Source organism: Lemur catta, chromosome 11, assembly GCF_020740605.2.
Source record: "Lemur catta isolate mLemCat1 chromosome 11, mLemCat1.pri, whole genome shotgun sequence".
Classification (NCBI taxonomy): domain Eukaryota; kingdom Metazoa; phylum Chordata; class Mammalia; order Primates; family Lemuridae; genus Lemur; species Lemur catta.
Window position 1 is genome coordinate 6384397 of NC_059138.1, and position 17447 is coordinate 6401843.

Sequence of the window (17447 nt, forward strand, 5' to 3'; positions counted from 1 at the left end):
CGGGTACTATCTTATTTTTACCATTTCCCCTCTTTGAACCAAGCCACTCCTACCTAGGAACTAAATGGGTATATATTGCCTGTTGGATTTTGGACAGAAGATTCATTGAATGGCACCTGCAGAAGGTATCCTATTTTTAAGCAATTTGGTTTTTGTAGAATGAAGTATAAAACTGTTGGCTGCTCTCAAACTTCTCCCTTCTATTTCCACTAAAAAATGGAATTCTTAAGTACTGTTTTATAATATTCTTTACAAGGCAGAATTTTATTTGGCTCATCTAAAATATTTCTGTGGTCTTTCTATAAACCATGCTCTTACCATTGTTTTATACTTTCTGAGATTGGATTATTGTACTTCATAATGCAAAATGTAACTCTTACAGTCTTGTTCTGGAAGTCCTGTGGCTATGTATCCCTCACAGGAAAAAATTCTGAATCTTTTAACAGTAAGACAGGAAGTGACAAAGTCAAGCACGTGTATATGTTTTATATTTTTCTTATATACTTTAAATATTACCATGAAGAGGTATGCATTATCTTAAACCCTGAATAGGAAGTCTAACTCAATGCATATTAGGTATATGATTCTTCTTAAGATTCACTTTTAAATAGATTGTGTATATATAGAACTACTTTTATTATATAAAGTATATTTTATATCTTATTATATTTTAACTTAATTATAATCAGTTAACATGTTTCACAAATTCACTATGTAGAACTGTCTTTCCTGATTTTGTACCACTCTAGGAATATATAGAATTCATGTTTATGTTTCCGAAATCTTCAAACTGTCAAAAGCAGATTGAAAACAAGTATATTTAGATATGCAAATGATTTGTGATGAATGGTTATTGTGATAAATTTCTTGACTAACTTGCCTTATGTAATCTTTTCTTCCACCAAAATGAGTCTTAGAACTTGGTCCTGATGTCTACATTTTTCATTTCATAGGAGGGAGCAAAGGAGTTTGCTGCTGCTCTCACCGCCGAGCGGATAAAGACCCCACCGAAGCGCCCAGGAGGCCGCAGAAGAGGACGGCTTCCCAATAACAGCAGCAGACCCAGCACCCCCACCATTAATGTGCTGGAGTCCAAGGATACAGACAGTGATAGGGAAGCAGGGACTGAAACAGGGGGCGAGAACAATGATAAAGAAGAAGAAGAGAAAAAAGATGAAACTTCGAGCTCCTCTGGTAAGACACATCTCATAACTGAGTCTTACGGTTGCTTTGAAAGTTTCATATCGTGAAGATTAAGGATGTGCAATACATTGAATAATTTTCTCAGTTGGTTAGTTTTCAGTATAATGAGAAATCTTAAGACCAGAGAGTTCGCTCAAGATGTGTAGCTGAATTGTTACTGCTATTTTATTGCCCCATCCCTACCCTAGCTTGTGGTGTTTGTCCTTCTGTGTGATTGGAAGTTGATGATCCAGTTTATTCTCACTCTTTGTCCCATTTTCCATTTTTTGACTTTCTCAGACAGGGCATAGTAAAATTCAGATCATTTGGGTTAATATTCTTGATTTTCTATGAGCAGTTTTGGTTAGAAAATGAGTTGGTATTTACTGATTGGATTTTAGTTGTCCTTTCAGCCCTATGAATTATACCACGAATAATCAATCACAGGCTAAGCCCATTGGCCTTCATTTTAGAAAGTGTATTAAAGGGAGCCAATCTCATGGTTTCCATGGGGGAATGATATTGTTTCTAGCCTTAGTTTATTCTAAAATGAGTAAACTTTTGCTTATTTCTTAAGCATACCCTAAATTTTCTTCCCTTTTTAAGTAATTGATTTTTAAAATTGGTACATAATGTACATATATTCTCAGTCCATGTGATAATTGTTACACATTTACATAATCAAATCAGGGTAATTGGTATATCCATCACCTTAAATCTTTGTCTTAATACTGTTGCTAAGTAGCATTTCTTGACCTGGGCTTACATTTCGTTTTGTAGAAGCAAATTCTCGGTGTCAAACACCAATAAAGATGAAGCCAAATATTGAGCCTCCTGAGAATGTGGAGTGGAGTGGTGCTGAAGCTTCGATGTTTAGAGTCCTCATTGGCACTTATTATGACAATTTCTGTGCCATTGCTAGGCTGATTGGGACCAAAACATGTAGACAGGTAAGCATATCTGATAAAAATATTGTTAAAAAGGCTTCAAATATAAGGATCCATTGTCCAAACATAAGAATATTCTTGGTTATTATTAAGCTCCTATTCATCTCCTGAAAAGAATTAAATTTTTTTTTTCCTAAGAGGGAACTGAAAGAAGATCGTTCTTCAGTGTGTTACAGAATTTCCCTACTTTAGGTAGCAATAGATTTAAAAAGCTAGTAAGAATTTAAACTTAGTATCACAACTCTTGACCAGAATAAAATTGCAGCTACTCTCCCCAACGTCAGGGTAGGGACAATGATTTCTGCTGTGTTCCCAGCACCTAGCAGTGTCACAGAAGAGACAAATCTTTCTGGTATGAATGAGTATAAGAATGGTTTGCTTAAATAAAACTTCCTCTTGTCAGGTGTATGAGTTTAGAGTGAAAGAGTCTAGCATCATCGCTCCAGCTCCTGCTGAGGATGTTGATACTCCTCCGCGAAAGAAGAAAAGGAAACACCGGTAAGTCTGTTGTAAAGGTGTTATAGCTAGATGCTGCAGGCAAGACCCTCAGGGCAGTCAGCGGTCAGTTACCACTTGGTCTACTAAAGAAAAAAAACTCTGTTATCAAAAGTAGACCCGTGGAATCTGGCAATTGCTAGTATAAGAATAGAGAGACTTCAGTAAATTTGGCATGTTAAGGGTCATAAAAATTATGGTTACCATATTGCATTTTGATTAAGAACAACACATTTACTAGCTTTTGCAGTAAAGGCTATATAAACAATTACTTTAGCATTTGTTATGAAATGTTCTAATGTGTTCCTGATGTGAGCTCTGGGTCAGTTCTTAGAAGTGTATGTTTTATTCCAGGAGCCTGAATTTTCAAAGCGTTGCATTGCGTTTTGATGTTCTTACATTCACCCTGCTCTAATCGTGTGTGAATGTTACCTTCATGAGTGATGAAGTGTAATAAATGTTTTCAGGCCAATCTGATTTGTAAATGTAGAGCCAGAAACTCATGAATGGACTATCTTTAGTCCATTTAATCTCCCCCACCCCCACCCCCCCTGCCTTTTTTTTTTTTTTTTTTTTTAAATAAGAAGCATAGTTGGGTCTGTAAGGGAGCAATTAAATTATGCTTCAAAAGTTGTGTACAGGCAGGCATATGTTATATTTTGTTACATTTTAAAAATAAATGTAGGGTCACCGTAATTTAGAACTTAAAGAAGTGAGTTTTCCTATAGGAATTTAGGCTTTAGTAGATGCTTCTGACTTTTTGGTTGAATTATTTCTGACCATGTAGCTCAATTGGATGGTTAATGATGCCTGAAATGAAAGTACCAATAAAATCCCCATCAGAATAATCAATAGGGAGACACACCTGCTGCTCCTGGACATGTGGGTGCTCATGAGCCCTGACCCAAGAGCCGTGGATGAGCAGGACGTGACATCACTTCTAGGCTTTTCGGCACACCTGGGGCAGCCTGAGTGATTTGAGCTGTTTCTGGGTAGCTCCAAACTGATGGCAAATGTAAGCTGTGTAATGTGTGATTCTTGGCTTTAAAGCACTGCTCTATGCATCGCACAGACAGATCTAGTTAAGCAGCTCTCTGTTGGATTTGTAGCTGTGATTATACTCCGGTTTCCCACAAGTTTGTCTTTTATTTTCTGTTTCTGCAGGTTGTGGGCTGCACACTGTAGAAAGATACAACTGAAAAAGGGTTAGTGTCATTCCATTCAACTTCATTATTAGCTTTAAAATGTCTACCTTGTTCTCATTTGTTTTATAATAGTAACTGGATTAGAGTTTCGGTTATTCTGGTATCATTGACTTATGTATACTAAACCAATATAAATGGAGGGCGTCTGATGAATATTCAGCCATTTTAGCAGAAGCTGACTGGATGGGGGAGTCAGTTAAGGGAGTAGTGCTGTGGGATGCGGCTGAGACACGGAGGTAGGGCTCATGAGCATTTGGGGGTGGGGCTTATATTTGCCATTATTTAGTAAACAGGAATATTTGTAACATTGTAAAATCAGTAAAGGAAACCCAGCTAAGCTCCAGAGGTAGCAGGGAAGAATGTACTCTTGTAAACTGTGTGTGATCATTTCTCATCTCCCTGGATTCATTGGCCTGCTGTGCTGTTTTCTTTACACAGACGGCTCCTCTAACCATGTTTACAACTATCAACCCTGTGATCATCCACGGCAGCCTTGTGACAGTTCGTGCCCTTGTGTGATAGCACAAAATTTTTGTGAGAAGTTTTGTCAGTGTAGTTCAGAGTGTAAGTATTTGTTGCTTTGATGCAACTGCATGAGAACTACATAGGTATTTGGTCAGCAATTTAAAATAGTAACTTAAATCAGAATATAACATGGGAGCGTTCCCTTGTTTACTTTAGGAAATCCTGCAATCCATTTATCCTACACATATTTATCCAGCCTATACTGGCACTGTGCTAGTGTCCTGCCAGTCTCCTGGATAATATGTGTGTAAGATAGGCAAGATTGTATTAAAGGAATTCGATTATTCTTTTTTTCTTCTTTGATCATTTAGAGTAAATCATAGTAAAGCTGGCACAGGTTATGAGGGGGAGGTGGAAGTAGCCACCTAAATAATTTTTGGGCACCAGAAATTGTCAAAGTTAGGATGGTTTCAGTCTTCAGAATAAATAATTAGGGTAGGATTTTTATAATTATTCAATGAAGCTGGACACTAAAGAAGTGTTTAGACCTGTGGGCTACCAGAATGCCCAAGGACCATGGATGGCTATTATCCAAAGCCTCCCTTAATACCTACTTTATAAATCATAGAACTTTAAATACTTCTACCATTTAACAAAAGTTACTAGGTAAAAAAAGAACTCAATGGTGTTCTTTTTCAGTATTAGCAGCTTTAACTTTGCTGTGGCTTCCATTTCCTTATCTATACAATGACATAATAGGGTGGTTGTGAAGGTCAAGGAGGTCAGTCAAATGCTCAGGACTTGCCGTGAACCTTTCTGCCTGTTTTTGCATATGATGATGATTGTGATATTGATGATGGTGATAAAGTTTAACATCTCTCTGAAGGTCAAAACCGCTTTCCCGGATGCCGTTGCAAAGCACAGTGCAACACCAAGCAGTGCCCATGCTATCTGGCTGTCCGAGAGTGTGACCCTGACCTCTGTCTAACTTGTGGAGCCGCTGACCATTGGGACAGTAAAAACGTGTCCTGCAAGAACTGCAGTATTCAGCGGGGCTCCAAAAAGGTGAGTGACAGCTGCTTCTGGAAAATTGTTTGTGTTTGGCTATTCCATGATGTAAATGTCAGGGTAGCCTTCAATGAAAGTGATTCTTGAATGGTGCAGCTGAGAGAGAAAATGGTCAGTTTCCTTCCGCTTTGGGTAGTCTTTTCAGATTTCTATAGAACACCTTACTCTGGTGGTAAGGAAAACCAGTAAATTCTGAGAAGTAGCCTTTAATGATATTAGATTTTGAATAAAAGGTATTTTTCTAGTTGTTTAATAGATGATTTATCTAGTCTCCTTGATGCAGATAGTGATTTCTATCAGAATATAGAGACCTATTCTTATCAAATAGTATTTTTAGATTCCTTTCTTTGTAGAGGAAAAGATGAAATTTCCCATGGCAAATTTTTAGTTCATGTTTCTTTAATAACCTTGAAAACAACTCAGCTAGGAATTATATATTTGAAGTCTGAGAATTGCATGTAGGCGATTTGGGGAGGTCAAAGTGTTGCAGTCTGAACTGGAGGGGACCACACTACCAACGGTTATTTTTTCTGTGAGATAGAGAAATATAGCCAGCCGTACTCCTCAGCGTTCACACTGACTGAATCTACCTGTGTGAATTACTGCTTTAGAACAGGTTTGAGGATTCAGAACAATAACTAACTAGTGGCTGCACTCTGTCAACAGTCCACCTTCGCTCTCCTGTTTTGATAACTGGATTATGCTTTATTCTCTAGCATTTATTGCTGGCACCATCTGATGTGGCAGGCTGGGGGATTTTTATCAAAGACCCCGTACAGAAAAATGAATTCATCTCAGAATACTGTGGAGAGGTAAGGCACACTCATCACTGTACTCGGGATATTGTGTATAATCACTTTTGTTTTGCATTGGTTTCACTGGGCAAGTCCCTGGGTTTGATTAGAAATGAATTACCATAAAATGCCTTTCAGTCTGGACTGAATGCGGGTGGATTTGGTTTGGTTCAGTTCTAGCCACATTTAGCTCTTCTCACGTGAGGACAATGGGGAGAAAAAGAGCTTCTCCACAGAGGATCGGTCCTGTGTAATCCACAGCCTGGCTGAGAAGGACCTAGAAAGGACAGTGTCACTAATTATCTGCCTTTTTGGTTGTAGGGTTAGAGAAAAATCATAGGGCTACCTTGAATTTGGAACGCACCCACCCAGTTTGTTTTTGGGGATGTGGAAATTGTTCTAAGTTGGAATCCTTAAAATACCATTGTTCTTCAATGTGCATGGACTAAATGGAAAAGGGAAATTGGCCATCGTGACCTTTGATGAGTATTCTCAGAAAGGCCCCAAATTCTCTTGAGCTTTTGTGTGTTCTGCCAGACTTGACCACCTAGTCTCAATCTTCTCCTGTGTCTTTCTTTTTAGATTATTTCTCAAGATGAAGCCGACAGAAGAGGGAAAGTGTATGATAAATACATGTGCAGCTTTTTGTTCAACTTGAACAATGGTATGTTTCTGAGCTAGAAGGTATTTAAGTTCTTTTGAGTTACATTTGGCAGCCTTCTGCTGGCTGAGGGTTTGGAAGTGAGGTCAGTGAGGTGACCTCCACAGGAAGAACCGCTGTTTCTCAGAAGCATGGGGGTGGGCTGCTTGCTGGGGTTGGGAGAGGCTGGAGCAGGGGGATGAGGTCGGTGTGCAGGAAAATGATCTCTCTGCAGTCCCAGCCCTCTGCCGGTGGGGCTGCACCAGACTCTGGCTGGGATGGGGACATTCTTCATGTTCTCTGCTGTGCTCACCTTTTTGGGGTATTGAGTAAGCCAGTAATTGCCTCTGACCGGGAAGGATGGGGAGCACTGCATTTGACAGCCTCTTCCAGACATTCCCTGGATGTTATCAAAGGACCGTGAGAATAAGGCAGCATTTTTCATGGCGCTGTTCTTGGGTAGAATATAAGGCTGTAGTGAATATCTCTGGTGGGAGATTCCATATTTTTGCCATGTTTTGCTCAGTAGTATGTATATTTATAGTTGGTGAGTAATAGCATTTGAGGCAGACAACCCTCTTGAATTCCCAATGATTAATTTTAACCTAGAATAGCATTGTCTTCCAAACATTGTCATTTCTTAATGAAGTTGGTTGGATGATTTATTTGCTTTTGAAGGCAAACCCTGAGGTACTATAATTAGTTGTATTTCCAGAATCATAATACCATTATGTTTATTGATCTGTAACTGAAATTACTCACTAGAGTGTACTTATTTTTTTCTTTAGATTTTGTGGTGGATGCAACACGCAAGGGTAACAAAATTCGTTTTGCAAATCATTCAGTAAATCCAAACTGCTATGCAAAAGGTAGGTACTTACGAAGTCAGAATTATCACAGTCTGGCAACAGACTTGAATAATTCTAGGAGAGTTGTTCACGTCCATGTGACTCTGCATTCATGTAACTGCTTACTTAAATACCAACGTGTCTTGTGCATCTCTCTTTCCAGTTATGATGGTTAATGGCGATCACAGGATAGGTATTTTTGCCAAGAGAGCCATCCAGACTGGTGAAGAGCTGTTTTTTGATTACAGGTTGGTGAAGTACATTTCTAACATGATCTAAGGACTGTGAGCTGTGGACAAAGGCTCTTTTTTATAGTTCCTTGATAGATCTGCTGTCACGGGGGGGGGGGGGGGGGTCTTTCCTGCTATATTATTTATTATCCATTTATTAATTATATAAGTAATACTTATTTTTAAAACATAATAAAACCCACATAGAAAGCCCATTTCTGACCCTGCTGTTGTGAGTTCTGGACCTTTTCATTAACATTGTGCTGCACACATGCTTGCAGTGATTTTTTTAAAGTAAATGTGATCACACTAATATAGATTGTTCTGCTCCATACTTGACAATATACTATGTATATCTTTACTGTTACTATAATTACATCTACTTCATTTTGTTTATTGCTAGAGTACTTCACACATCATTTAATATTTTAAAAGTCAGGCACTGTTAGCAGGTAACTGCCTGGTCACCCTGTGGGCACTTTCTGGGAGAGAAACTGTTGGTGTGCTGGGGACACAGGGCCTATTGACTTAGGCTGGTGGTTTACACTGTTCAAGCTCTGTAGGATAAATTTGACAAGTCATACATTTCATACTTACTTAAATGCAGTCAGTCTGGGTGTGGTGGCTCGTGCCTGTAGTCCCAGCTACGCAGGAGGATCGCCTAAGCCCATGAACTTGATGCCACTGCACTCTAGCCCAGGAGACAGAGCAAGCTCCTGTCTCAAAAAAATGCAATCAGAATGACTATTGTTAAAGAAATCCTGTGGCTGAATATACATCCCATCCAGAAGCTGGTTTCGAGCATCAAGTTGCTGCAATACAGGGCCTGTGTTGAACGGCGGACTGCTGCGCTCCTGAAGGAGAGCTCTCAAGGGTGCCAGACGGGGGCTGAGAAAGGGCCTCTCAGGGTGGAGTCCGCTGCCAGTGCCTCCGTTCCAGCCTCGCTGGGGCTGCTCTGCGGCCCTGTTTGCTAGGTCTCCAGATCATGTTCTGTGTATTTGGCCTTCCCGGGGGTAGTTTGCTTCTGAGGCACAGGGCAGAAAGCTCTGGGAATGCTCCTAGGAACAGGTTTGTCTGGTCCAGAAGTTGGCAGTTACCCATAACACAGATGGATGCAGTGCCTTTGTGCACGCAGCGGGGTAACTGGGTGTGTGTGGTGGTGTTTTAGACATTTTAATGCACCCACCTATATCAGCAGGCTTGGTTGTGTTCAATCTCCCTGCATGTTGGGTAAGTGGTCCTTCCTTTTCATGTTGTTTCAGATACAGCCAGGCTGATGCCCTGAAGTATGTCGGCATCGAAAGAGAAATGGAAATCCCTTGACATCTGCTACCTCCTCTCCTCTCGGAAACAGCTGCCTTAGATTCAGGAACCTCGAGTACTGTGGGCAATTTAGGAAAAGAAAAATGCAGTTTGAAATTCTGAATTTGCAAAGTACTGTAAGAATAATTTATAGTAATGAGTTTAAAAATCAACTTTTTATTGCCTTCTCACCAGCTGCAAAGTGTTTTGTACCAGTGAATTTTTGCAATAATGCAGTATGGTACATTTTTCAACTTTGAATAAAGAATACTTGAACTTCTCCTAGTTACTGAGTCATCTCTCATAAAACTTCATTAACTGATTTTAGAAAAGGACAGGAAACCAAACTCAAATTTAACTCCATTAGTTTTTTAGTTGTCTTGTCTTGTGTGAATCTTCATTTAACTAATATTGCCCATTAGTATTAATTTGCCTAGTTATAATCATATAAATAATGTAATTTAATACAGAATTTACCTAATAAGTAGAAGATATATCCATATGTGAATAACACTACCACACAGTCTGGGGGTTTACCGAGTAAGGTGCTTGATCTTGCAGACAGGGGACAAGGGTGGGATATGTTACAATTAGCTGTATGACCTGGAGAAAGTAGTTTAACCTTTAAGTCTCTGTTCTCCATACATAAAATGACAGTGTGAACTAGGTTTACTTTTAAGAACCTATCATCTATCTAGGCCAGGCGCGGTGGCTCACGCCTGCAATCCTAGTCCTCTGGGAGGCCGAGGCGGGTGGATCGCTCGAGCTCAGGAGCTTGAGACCAGCCTGAGCAAGAGTGAGACCCCCCGTCTCTACTAAAAATAGAAAGAAATTATATGGACAGCTAAACATATATATAGAAAAATTAGCCGGGCATGGTGGCACATGCCTGTCCAGCTACTCAGGAGGCTGAGGCAGGAGAATTGCTCGAGCCCAGGAGTTTGAGGTTGCTGTGAGCTAGGCTGACGCCAACGGCTCTCTAGCCCGGGCAGCAGAGTGAGACTGTCTCAAAACAAAAAACTATCTAGCTCTAAACTCCATTAGTCTAGATGTAGTTCTTCAGCAATACGACAGTGTACATTGGGATTCCTTATTTACCTACAAAAGCTCACCGGTACAACCATACTATAGTTTTATATCTTCTCAAAGAAGGGGTTAAAGAAATAAAACCCTGTCAAGATATTCGAGAAATGGGGTTCCTACACATTGTACTCTTCGTGGTAACGTGCGGTCTGTCTCGGGGGCAACTTTACAGCACCCTCCCAGGTCCCCCCCCCCCTCCCCCCAACAGCTATAAATCAGTCCATGATGTGTAGTTACTTGGTAGTTGTCTTTTCTATAGTTAGATACACTTTTTACTTATAAGTGATGATAGTTTTAATTTTCACATTAAATAACTCACCTTGTTTTCCAATTCCATTAAGTTTTATAAGATTTTCTCTGGTTTCTATCACATCAGTGCAACTTGAGTTCTAAAGTTAATTTGCCACTTACTTTTGGCACTGAGGAGATCTTGCTCTAGAATCTACTTCATGTGTTGTTCTTGTAGTCCAATCCACAGTTTAGTGACAGTGCTAATATGATTTGTGTCTCTCAATAACTATCCCCAATCTCCATACACTTAGCAGGTTGTTGCTGACTGGTTCAAGTGGAACAGCAACTCCAGGGCTTGCCCTTGGTTACCTTGTGTCCACCTTGGCACTCAGCATGGCCCTGCGCAGAGTGGGCAGCCATTGAAGAGGACTTTGGTTGTTCGGGTCATTTCTCCTTTAGGTAGCCTAATGTCCTTGTTTAGACAGGCACATGGAGCCTGTTCATTATCGCCTGTGGGCCTGTTCAGGAAACCCCAAGGGTTACACCGGCCAATACTATCTGGGGACATGGCTCGTTCCAGCCACAGCTCCTTCCCCTTCCCCAGAGGCGAACAGCTGGGAGGTAGGTCCTTGAGTCCAGTGAGCTGCTCAATATGCCAGAGCCCTAGCTGCAACAGGATGACAAAGTACAAGGTGCATTGATGGAAAGCAGTGATGCTGAGCACCATCTGGTATGTTCTTAATGCACAGCGAACTTTTTATTCCATGATTTGAAATGTCCTTTTCTAAATGTCCTATTTGATGACTTCCATGAACACAGGTTTTCTGACCAGAAATACCTGACATATACCCATTTGATAAATCCTACATGATAAAGGTCATCTTTAAATCAGATCTGGTCAGCTTTAGTTTTTATTTTTTAGGAGGTTCCTGCTCTTGTCACCCAGGCTGGAGTGCAGTGGCCTGATTATAGCTCACTGTATCCTCAAACTCCTGGGCCCTAGTGATCCTCCTGAGTAGCTAGGACTATAGACATGCACCACCATGTCTAGCTAATTTTTAATTTTGTTGCAGAGACAGGAGTCTCGCTATGTTGCCCAGGCTGGTCTTGAACTCTTGGGCTCAAGCAATCCTGCCTTGGCCTCCCAAAGTGCTGAGATTATAGGTGTGAGCCACCGAGCCTAGCCTTAGATTTTTCTTTATTCACATCAGGAAAATAAAGCAGAGCTTAACACTGGCACATAGGTAGCACCTCGCCCACAAACTAACGTATGCAGGCAAAGTTAAAGGCACCATAAAAATAACATTCTGCTTGTCAAGATTCTTTTCAATCAAGAATGTTTTATATAGTAATTTATAAAAAAAAATCAATTATAATCACTTACCTGGAAGCTGCTCTTATTTTCCAATACCGGCTGCCTTGTCCAGTCTCTGGCCTTCGTTATAGCCACTCAGAGTCCTGACTTTCCACCTCTGCTGAAGGTGTTCAGCAACTGCCACCAAAAGTCAATCGTATGTAAACAAATCATGTCATTTAAGCTTGTAGATTGATTGAGACAAGGATCTGAATGAACATTTTGAAAGGACCTAAGTATTCTATTAAGTCAATGCTGCTGGAATTAGTTGCACTAAACGCTCAGTCCCGCAGCCCTCAGAAACAGTTCCAGTGAGGGCCATCCCTGGATACCTGGTACGCACCGGTTGCGATGAAGTCATTGTTTGGTCTGCCACTGGACAGGTGCGTGAACTGGAAAGATGAGATTAAGGTGTAAAAAAATGAACCCAGATGGCCAAGCTGCTGTGATTCCTGAAAAACAAGTTGTCTTCATCAGAAGGGGATTTAATTCAAATATAAACAAAAGAAACGAAGCATGTTTTCCACGTAGGTGTGGTAAATCTAGATTTCTTTCAAACGAAAATTAGGTACCAATGTTCAGCAAGGGGCAAGTATCTCGAAATGCTGTCAGTAAAGATATCTTCAATTGCAGGTACCTGTGGGTCCTGTAGCTGTCGTTCCCTTAGCCGTTACCTGGGGATCTTACATCCCCGTATTCTAGTGCTCCTGGCTGCCGTCTCACAAAGGCAATGACAGGGACTGGCTGGCAGTCCAGGTCCTCGCCAGCATCCTGTTTGACAAGAGTCCAAACCAAGGGAATCTTCTACCCTTCTAGCTGTTGAGCCCAAGGTCCTGTCTGGCCTCGTCTCCTCCCTAGGTAAGAACGCTTCCCTCGGGCCGCAGTACCCAGTGGTACATACTCAGCCTGTTCATCTTAGTGCAAAGCCCAGCTCTGATAAGACCACATCGAATTTTTCTACAGCCCAGAGGGCAGAGTATTTATTTTATAAAAGAGGCAGTTTAAAGTCATTGACAGATGAAAGGGTAAACTTTTGTTGCTGTGATACTTTGTTTCCAACCTTTGCAACCTCCTTGGCCATGATTCCAAGGTAAGCATTGTCAGAGTGGGTGACAAGCAGATTGCAAACTCTGCCGGAGAATTCAGCAAGTATCACTGCCCAAGATGTTTGGTGGCTTTACAAAGAGGCTGCCCTATAGTCTCAAACATGGGTAAAGGCAAGAGTGATAATCTGGGCACTTCTGAGATTTGATTAGTTCAGCGATACTTGGGCTTAGATAATTCTATGTAAAAGTATAGCTGGTAATAATAACAAAAAGCCAAACTGCGTCTGCAATATAATTTACAAGTATCTTGTCCAAGGAGAAGTAGTAAGAGGGGTTGAGGATGGGGGGACTCCTGGGTTGCAACAGTGCTGCTGTCCTCAGGGCTCAGACTCCCATAGGGGCTACACAGCAGGGGGTTACTAAGCTGGCCTGAAAACTCACAGGATGTCCCTTTTCCCATTTCTTAAAAGAGAAAAGCAGTTAATCTGCACGTAAGGGACATTTGGGCCTAAATATGACTCAACGAAACTCAATTCTCTTGGGCTGCTTCAGGAACATCTTTGTCAGGACATGATACGGTTGGAGGAATAAAGGCAAAAGGTCTGGAGTTGCCTTCTTCTCACACCCATCAACAGTCCATTTATCTGCCGCGAAGGGGGCGGGCACAAGGTAGCAAATTTGCAGATGGGGGTGAACTGCCCGACTGGCCTGTCCCTCGGTGCACCTGTGTCCCACTGTGAATTTCCAGTCCCAAGGGCATGCTTGATCCTGGAGGAACTGAAGGGAGACCAGCAAAACCTTGTCAAAATAGTTCCTATCCACGGGACTCACACACGCAAGTCTGAAAGAGGGCACGTGGTGTTTCTCCGTAGCATACTCTTCCCAGGGGCAGAAAAATGCAAGCAGGGAGCTTCACTCCCAGATGGGCAGTTTTGCAGCCGACCTGTGGTACCCGGGGCCCTGAGGGCCGAACTCCGCCTGCTTTTCATGCTGGCAATCTTCACTGGATCATCTGAAAAGGGGGATACACTAAAAAAAAAAGTGTGGGAACCATTAAGTGCTGAGTCTATTACTGTTACTTTTTGACCTATGAAACTTTTTAAACTCACCTGTTGAGCACCAGATTGTGCTGAGAAACCCCCAGGGCGCCCGCTGCTGTCGTCAGCGACGCCTTCCACTTTGCCCACGTGGACTTGGGCGCAGCTGTAGTTGGCCAAGATGTTCAAGTGTCTATCATGCAAGAAACCTGCGAGGAACTTTAAGCTTCCAATGAAGAAAACGGAAGCTAGCAGGAGCACCCCAGTGCTGTGAGGGGAAATTTCTCTGCCACCAGCTCCGGTCTCCTGCCCTTTGAACAGGAAATGACCACACAAGGGGGCCCAGCTGTGAGTGGCAAGGGACTGAGAACAAAGCAGCCAGGCGGAGGCACAGATGCACACGAATGGTGCCCAGGGGGCTGCTCCCAGGGCCCCCAGCACCAGGTGGGATGTGACTCCCACGACTTCGGGCCTCCCCTACTGGGGACCAACTGGGCACACACTCCATTCTCCCAGGAGGAACAACTTTTCTAACAGCCAAGAACACAGGCCAGTCTACCAGTAGGAGCCTGAAAAGCCAGAGATCCTCGGCTCTGTCTGGCACAGGGCTGGGGAGACGGCCACTGTCCCCTAGTCCAGGGAGCTTTACCAGTAAAAGTTGTTTTAAACTGTTGGCTCCTTTTCACAACCAGCTAGAACCAGAGGGCGTGGGACGAGGCACCACGTCATCTCCTCTGTGCACACACTAGGCCGTGCAGACCTGCTGGATGTGGGCAGCAGAGCACGGTAGAGACCAGGGGTCCCAGAGCCCGGCCGCCCACCTTCAACCCTAGCTCCACTCCTTACTACGGACATCTCCCATCTTGCCTCAGTTTCCCCACCTGTAAAAAAGAGGGGGGCTACTAGTTGAGTTGTCCGAGGATTAACTCATTCAGTCCTTACAAGTGTTAAACAGAAATCCAAATGTGGTCTCTGAACCTCATACTGCATTCTAGTCACTGGAGTAAGTCTCCGAAATAAGTATAAATGTTTTTAAAAAGAGTACAAGGGGGCTTAAGATTGCAAACATTTTTCAATCAAAAGAATGCAGCCCTTTTGAACTACAGGAAGACACTGGGAATATAAATTTGCACAATCATTATATCTTTTATTTACATATAGAAATTAGTAAAACTTAAAACAAAACCAAATGCGACTTGTACAGAAATCCTTTAATTTTCTTTATTTTCACACATTAAAAAATGAAACGCACTATACAAATGGTTTTTCATAGCAGATTACACGTGGGTCCGTTCAGACTCGCTCTCAAAGTGCTGCCAACATTGCACGCGCTGCCTGAGACGGCAGCTGCTAATCAGGCAGCCAATGTATTGATTTAATGCAGTAGCATGCAGCCCTCAGCGTGGAAGGTCAACTGCCCTCTGTTCTTAAGTTAGGTTAAATGGCGTTGGTGTCCATATTTACAGACTTGAAATGTATCGATCCTGAGCAGTTCCGATGCAAATCTGAGACCACGCGATGGGAATCTTGGTCTCAGTTTTAAAAAGGGAGGTCCAAATGGCGGCAGGCTGGCTGCTATGAACTTGAGTTGTTTTTCATTCTTTACATCATGAACTATTTGCTGCGGGTCACACAGTCAGACCCTTCTAGAAGGGTTAAGCCAAGTAACTGTAGGTGTCCTTTTCACCATCCACTCGCTCCAAATATTCTTTCTCAATTAGAATGTCAATGCATTTCTGGGTGTGATTTTAAAACAGGAAAAGGCAGTGAAAGGGGAAGAAAAACACAGATTAGCATCCAAACAGAGACAGGCCACTCTCCCCCTAGACATCCCCCCACTCTTGAGTGCTCAGGGGGCCAGATTCCCCCGAGACACGTGCTGAGCATGTAGTTTTACTTCTCGGGCACCCAGCCTGGCAACTGGGCTGCGGGCTGGAGAAGCCCTTTGGGCCAGAACCTCTGTCTGCCAGTCGACTGCCCCCTCTTACCAGAGGCGCCACTAGCAGGGAAACAAGGTCGTGGACAACCCCGGGGCAGACATTAGTGAACTGGCCCTGTGCTGTGTGTGACCCCAGAAGCCAAACTGCAGCCTCCTAACTCCTCTGGGGAGTCACCCGTCAGCCTCCGCCCTGGGGCTCCCCACCGGCTGCGACTGACCCGAGTGCTTTCGGACAGGAGGGAGCTGCTTAGTTACTGTTCTAAACAACTCCAATTAGAAACAAGCCAAATGCCAATTAACAATAGACTAGGTATGTTGTATGTTCATACAGCAGAATGCCTATACAGCAATAAAAAGGAACCGATGACTGCTAGATTCTAAAACACGGACTAATCTCCCAAATATAATGTTGAAAAAATTCTTATCACACACGGGAGGGCATGTACTGTCTAATCCATCTATACATCGTTCAAAGCAGGCAAACTGCTTCCTGGTGCCAGAAGCCCTGGGAGTGGTTTTCCGCAGGAGCACAGGGCTGCCTGCAGGGCGGGGGTGCCGGCAACGTCTCAGTCCTCGTCTGGGTGTTGATTACGCGAGTGTACTGAGGCTCTGTGCACTACCTCTGTGTGCATATTTCAATAAAAAGCTAAACTTAAGCCTATTTTCTGTTGTAGAAATCTACTACATACGCACAAGCCAGTTCCCTTTCTTCATGACACAGTCATCAATCCACTTTTTGTCTTTTCTCCTCTAAAATAAGAATGGAATGCGACTGCTACGTAAGCCTGGTACCTTGATCACCGGGACCCGGGGTTTGAACCTGGACGACAGCTGAGTGAGGACTTCTCCAAGTAACTGCTGGTGTTTCAGAACCTTCCGCATCTTCATGATCCTCACGATGGCCGCCTACACAACCAGGCAGAGAAACGCAGGTGTGCTCAGAGCTGTAGCAACTGGCGTTAACAGTCAGGGCCAATCTACACAAAGGCCACTGATGTTCTATTTCTACGCAGAGGACTACACTTCCGTAGCAGGGAACAAGCATCCTGCAGGTGACAGAGTGGGCGGGGAGCCAATTCTCCCTACCTGTGTCTCAGCTCCAATGTGGCAAGTATTAAAATGTTTGGTCTTATGAGCAATTTTAATAATGAGCATTAAAAAGATGAGAAAAAACTGAATCTTCAAGGCCATGGAAGCTCCCATCCTCTCCATTACACAACTCTCCTTCTCTCTCATTTTAGTTTAACTTGCCATTTGCTTCCAACATTTAGAGCAAGAGGGACTACTCTATTTTGCCTGGCAACATAAAGGACTAATCCCTTCAGACAAGAGGCTCCAGGCCACGCCTCTTCTGCCACCACTCAGCAGTCCCCCCGCCACGGCCGCCCTCCAGGAGGAAGGACACACGACACACAGCACAGGCACACATTTAAAGTCACCTGAATCAGTAGTTTGCGGTCCTCCTCGATATTTTTGTGTGTGGTTTCTTGTTCCTGCTTCTGTTCAGTTTTCATTGGCACGTTGATGTTAACCCTCAATTTCTTACTGTCAAAAAAGTTGAGGAAACCGATCAGTATTGTT

General features: G+C 42.8%; 2 protein-coding genes across 12 annotated transcripts in view; one reads left to right on the forward strand and one right to left on the reverse strand.

Moving 5' to 3' along the window:
* EZH2 (enhancer of zeste 2 polycomb repressive complex 2 subunit) overlaps positions 1 to 9455 on the forward strand; it is a 65854-nt gene extending 56399 nt beyond the window's left edge. For all 9 annotated transcript variants that reach the window (XM_045565100.1, XM_045565102.1, XM_045565105.1 and 6 more), the window contains 11 exons: positions 954 to 1194; positions 1963 to 2132; positions 2533 to 2627; positions 3789 to 3829; positions 4268 to 4393; positions 5181 to 5359; positions 6079 to 6174; positions 6739 to 6820; positions 7585 to 7665; positions 7808 to 7892; positions 9137 to 9455. In XM_045565100.1, the coding sequence (XP_045421056.1) occupies positions 954 to 1194; positions 1963 to 2132; positions 2533 to 2627; positions 3789 to 3829; positions 4268 to 4393; positions 5181 to 5359; positions 6079 to 6174; positions 6739 to 6820; positions 7585 to 7665; positions 7808 to 7892; positions 9137 to 9197 (1257 nt within the window). In that variant the 3' untranslated portion in view covers positions 9198 to 9455. The remainder of the gene's footprint in view (positions 1 to 953; positions 1195 to 1962; positions 2133 to 2532; positions 2628 to 3788; positions 3830 to 4267; positions 4394 to 5180; positions 5360 to 6078; positions 6175 to 6738; positions 6821 to 7584; positions 7666 to 7807; positions 7893 to 9136) is intronic.
* Positions 9456 to 15134: 5679 nt separating this feature from the next.
* CUL1 (cullin 1) overlaps positions 15135 to 17447 on the reverse strand; it is a 91644-nt gene continuing 89331 nt past the window's right edge. For all 3 annotated transcript variants that reach the window (XM_045565109.1, XM_045565111.1, XM_045565110.1), the window contains 3 exons: positions 17306 to 17411; positions 16659 to 16772; positions 15135 to 15663 (listed from right to left, as the gene is read on the reverse strand). In XM_045565109.1, the coding sequence (XP_045421065.1) occupies positions 15583 to 15663; positions 16659 to 16772; positions 17306 to 17411 (301 nt within the window). In that variant the 3' untranslated portion in view covers positions 15135 to 15582. The remainder of the gene's footprint in view (positions 15664 to 16658; positions 16773 to 17305; positions 17412 to 17447) is intronic.